The sequence below is a fragment of the Dendroctonus ponderosae genome, unplaced genomic scaffold, assembly GCF_020466585.1.
Source record: "Dendroctonus ponderosae isolate FM_Combo_2020 unplaced genomic scaffold, Dpon_F_20191213v2 Dpon_F_20191213_4, whole genome shotgun sequence".
In the NCBI taxonomy this organism is placed as follows: Eukaryota; Metazoa; Arthropoda; class Insecta; order Coleoptera; family Curculionidae; genus Dendroctonus; species Dendroctonus ponderosae.
The window spans coordinates 855,097-858,409 of record NW_026018611.1 but is presented as its reverse complement, the minus strand read 5'-3'; the positions used below and the strand labels follow the sequence as shown (position 1 = coordinate 858,409).

Sequence of the window (3,313 nt, the reverse complement as noted above, 5' to 3'; positions counted from 1 at the left end):
TCTGAAGATGTATGCCACTCGTGCTGGCAAAACGCCAGGAAGAAATCCTTTTCCACCCAAGCCTCAAAGTCCGAAAAACTCGCATAATTATTGTCGTTTAATTGCAATTTGGAACTACTTTCGGAGCGTAATAAACGCTTTAAATTCCTATAAGAGTCGCTGTTCTATTGAGAACGCCCTGGTACATGGGCAGTGTGCGACAAAAACAGACTGATTTCCATGGCAACCGCTGTTATTCTCCCTCCTGACTAAAGCGGGACTGCGGCAATTTGACTACGAGGTGGGATGGAAAAGTTGATGCTCCTTCAATAGGCACAAAAAGTGTTCAACTGGTTTTTTGTGGGAGTTGCAACAAATTAGGTTTTTTCACAGCGTTAAAGCGTGAATTAACAACAAAAATATGAATTAAACCCGCGGAAAATTAGCTCGGCTCTTACCTTGATTTATTGCAGTTTTTCCCACTTTTGCACTTTTTCATTCAAGTGATAAACATGCGAACGCGACAGCCCCAGATAATCTTCTGAGCTCTTCTGGCTCTTGTTTATATACGTTCGGAACTGCGCGCGCTCTTTAACGCACAAAATCGCCGGTAATTTTTCAAAAAAAAACCACAATTTAAGCTCCGTTATAATGGCAGAATTGACTGGAACGAAACGGCTTTTGTAAATAAATTAGCGTAAATAATCTAAATGGCATGTTTGGAGGAATACCGATTAAAGAATCAAGAATCATGAGATTCCAAAGTTCCACTCAGAGAACAATGTTAAGGAAAATATGTGCAGTGAATTAGTAAAATTGACCAATACACGCCATCCGTCACAAATAATAAAAGAAACTCAATCAAGGCCGGCTGTTTATGTCCTTGCTTGGAATTCTTGCTGCGTCTCTTCTGGCGGCAAGAGGCAGGAAAGCAACACAGTCTTTACATGTGAATCTTTTATATTTTACTTCATCCTTCAGTGTTTCAACGGTAACAATAAAATTGGTTAATCTATAAACATAGGGCTTTATTCATTTATAGACTAGTTGCTAGTTTAGTATCTTCGTAGTGCCACGTTGCGCCAGTTTACTTTAAGGGTTTTTTTTATTTATTTATTTATTACAAATAACATCAAATACACTTTTTCGCTGTTACGTTATAACACATTTGGCCTACGGCTGGTGGCTTATTGAGCCAGTTAACTAACCTAGTTTGGTTCACTGTGTATATAATTGGAAAATCAAGATTTGCTTACACACCGGCTCAATAAGCCACAACATTAACATTGCATATAATTTGTATGGGGTTAATCTACTAGTTTTACGTCTATAGGAAAATACGCGTACATCAAGAGTAGAAACAAATCTATAAATAAATAATTAACGTTGTGGGTAGAGGGAAGAGGGGCCGAAAAGTACCGTATCACAATCACAAACCACCAAAAAGGGCACAACATTTACTTGATTTAAATTTTGCTAATTTTGCTAACATTTACTACGGTTACTCAATCGTCGATTTTCCCATGCGGGAACGTAGCCTGCATCGGTAATCTCACTCGCACGCATGGGCACTTGGGCGCATTGCGCCTAGCTACGTTCCAAGTTGACACTCTCGCCGCTTAAAATTTCCGAGTTTTGAGGCAGACAAATTTTCAATTTTTTAAATTTAATTTAGTTTTTGAGAAAAGTCTGTATAAATAGTTTCGCAAATCCACTCAACTTTATTATTGAATAGTTGGAGACTTTTCCGGTTATTAGGCAGTCGCCGATAGGGATTTGGGGGGGTTCTGAGTTCGAACAAACCTCTGAAGATGCTGCCATGCATGCGAGCGAAACGTCAGGACCACATTCCTGTCGGCGACAGCCTATTAAAAAAGTCTTTGTAAAATGCGTAAAAATAGACGTTTGTGCACATTCGATCCGGTATGTATGTTGTAGAAAATACGCAAAATAAGTGTCGGTTGTCTGGCTCAGTCTTGATAAACTTACATAGGGAGCGAAAAACGTAAAGCTGACTGGAATACCCTGTAGCGCTGAAGAATTGCTGCCGGTTTTAGTACTCTGTATACTCAGATTTGTCTATCGTTACATAGACCGGCTTATACAAAACGATCGGTTCTCTGAAACATGCAGGAAGCGTCGAGTTTTGCCCCCCATGTGGATTAAACGGCTTTTTTTTACCTTAAGTAGTGTTCGTTGCCATCGTAAACCTGCCCGAGCAGGAAATCTGGAGCCAAGTACTGGCCGCCTTCCACATGCGTGCTTGCTGGCTCTAATTTAAAAAAAAAAACGTAACCGCTGAAGGAAAACCTCCGCAGACTTACCGTATTTTATGGTTTTATTTAGCCCACTGTTGGGTATTCGGAACGGCACTGTGGCGATGGTTAGGGGCATATTGACCGACACCAAGTCGGTTTCTTTGGCCGTATCCAGGCTTACCTGGAACCCACAATGAGCTGGAAGAGCCATCGACTTACCGGCTTGATGACTTACCGTTAAAACGTAGTAAATCTGGATCAGCCGGCATATATTGACTAGCGTTGTGGGCACCACGGGAATGACCAGCACGYTTCCGCTGTCCCACTTGATTTTTTTTTGGGCCTTTACCGGATTTCCCCTGCGTTTTTGTCAATATTAACTGTCTGTTAACATTTTGCGGGTGTTTRTTGCTTACTTGTATTCCAGCACAAGGTTTTTCTGTTCCTTGGACACTCCCAAGACTCCCCGGTCTATGAAATATTCGCATATTTGCTCCAGCCTGGAAAAGAGTAACGGCTGTTAATTGCCGGATTTTTGTAAATTATTGTTCTGGTCCAGCGGAATTATGATCAAATTTAGTGCAGTCGTTCTTTTTCATAGTGTTCYAATAATGATGTGACTCGGGTYTCGCCCATAAAAGGCATCATCAGAGTTWTSTGACGATGATGAMKAGTTTTGAGTTCAGGATCAAATCCAATATTTTCAATAATYCTAAAAATYMGATGATAAACTTTTGATTGAACTRCTTGATTTYTCTKCAGGACTAAACKAAATTTMAAAAATCGAAACTGCCTCGCTCAGGTCGGAMATTTTTAGCCGTGAARGTAGCAAGTTGGAACGCAGTGACGCTCGACGCGCCAAGATTCCCATGCGGACGAGTGAGATTACCGATGTACGCTGCGTTCCCGCATGGAAAAATCGGTTTCACTTAATCGACTATTGCCTAACCGCTATACAGGGTAATTCACGCTGTACGGCTCGGAAGTTTGCGGCTAAACCGTTTGATTTTTAAAAAGTATTATTTTATGAATTGTCCGACGCCTACCGAGCGCACATTTTAAAAATATTTTTGTAA

The 3,313-nt window shown here is 40.8% G+C and overlaps 1 protein-coding gene across 2 annotated transcripts in view; it reads right to left on the bottom strand.

Annotated features, from left to right (window-relative positions):
- Positions 1-990: 990 nt before the first annotated feature.
- The window catches only part of LOC109540095 (arrestin domain-containing protein 3), a 5,640-nt gene continuing 3,317 nt past the window's right edge, over positions 991-3,313 (bottom strand). For both annotated transcript variants that reach the window (XM_019908292.2, XM_048665837.1), the window contains 5 exons: positions 2,654-2,737; positions 2,473-2,596; positions 2,304-2,418; positions 2,161-2,251; positions 991-2,099 (listed from right to left, as the gene is read on the bottom strand). In XM_019908292.2, the coding sequence (XP_019763851.2) occupies positions 2,033-2,099; positions 2,161-2,251; positions 2,304-2,418; positions 2,473-2,596; positions 2,654-2,737 (481 nt within the window). In that variant the 3' untranslated portion in view covers positions 991-2,032. The remainder of the gene's footprint in view (positions 2,100-2,160; positions 2,252-2,303; positions 2,419-2,472; positions 2,597-2,653; positions 2,738-3,313) is intronic.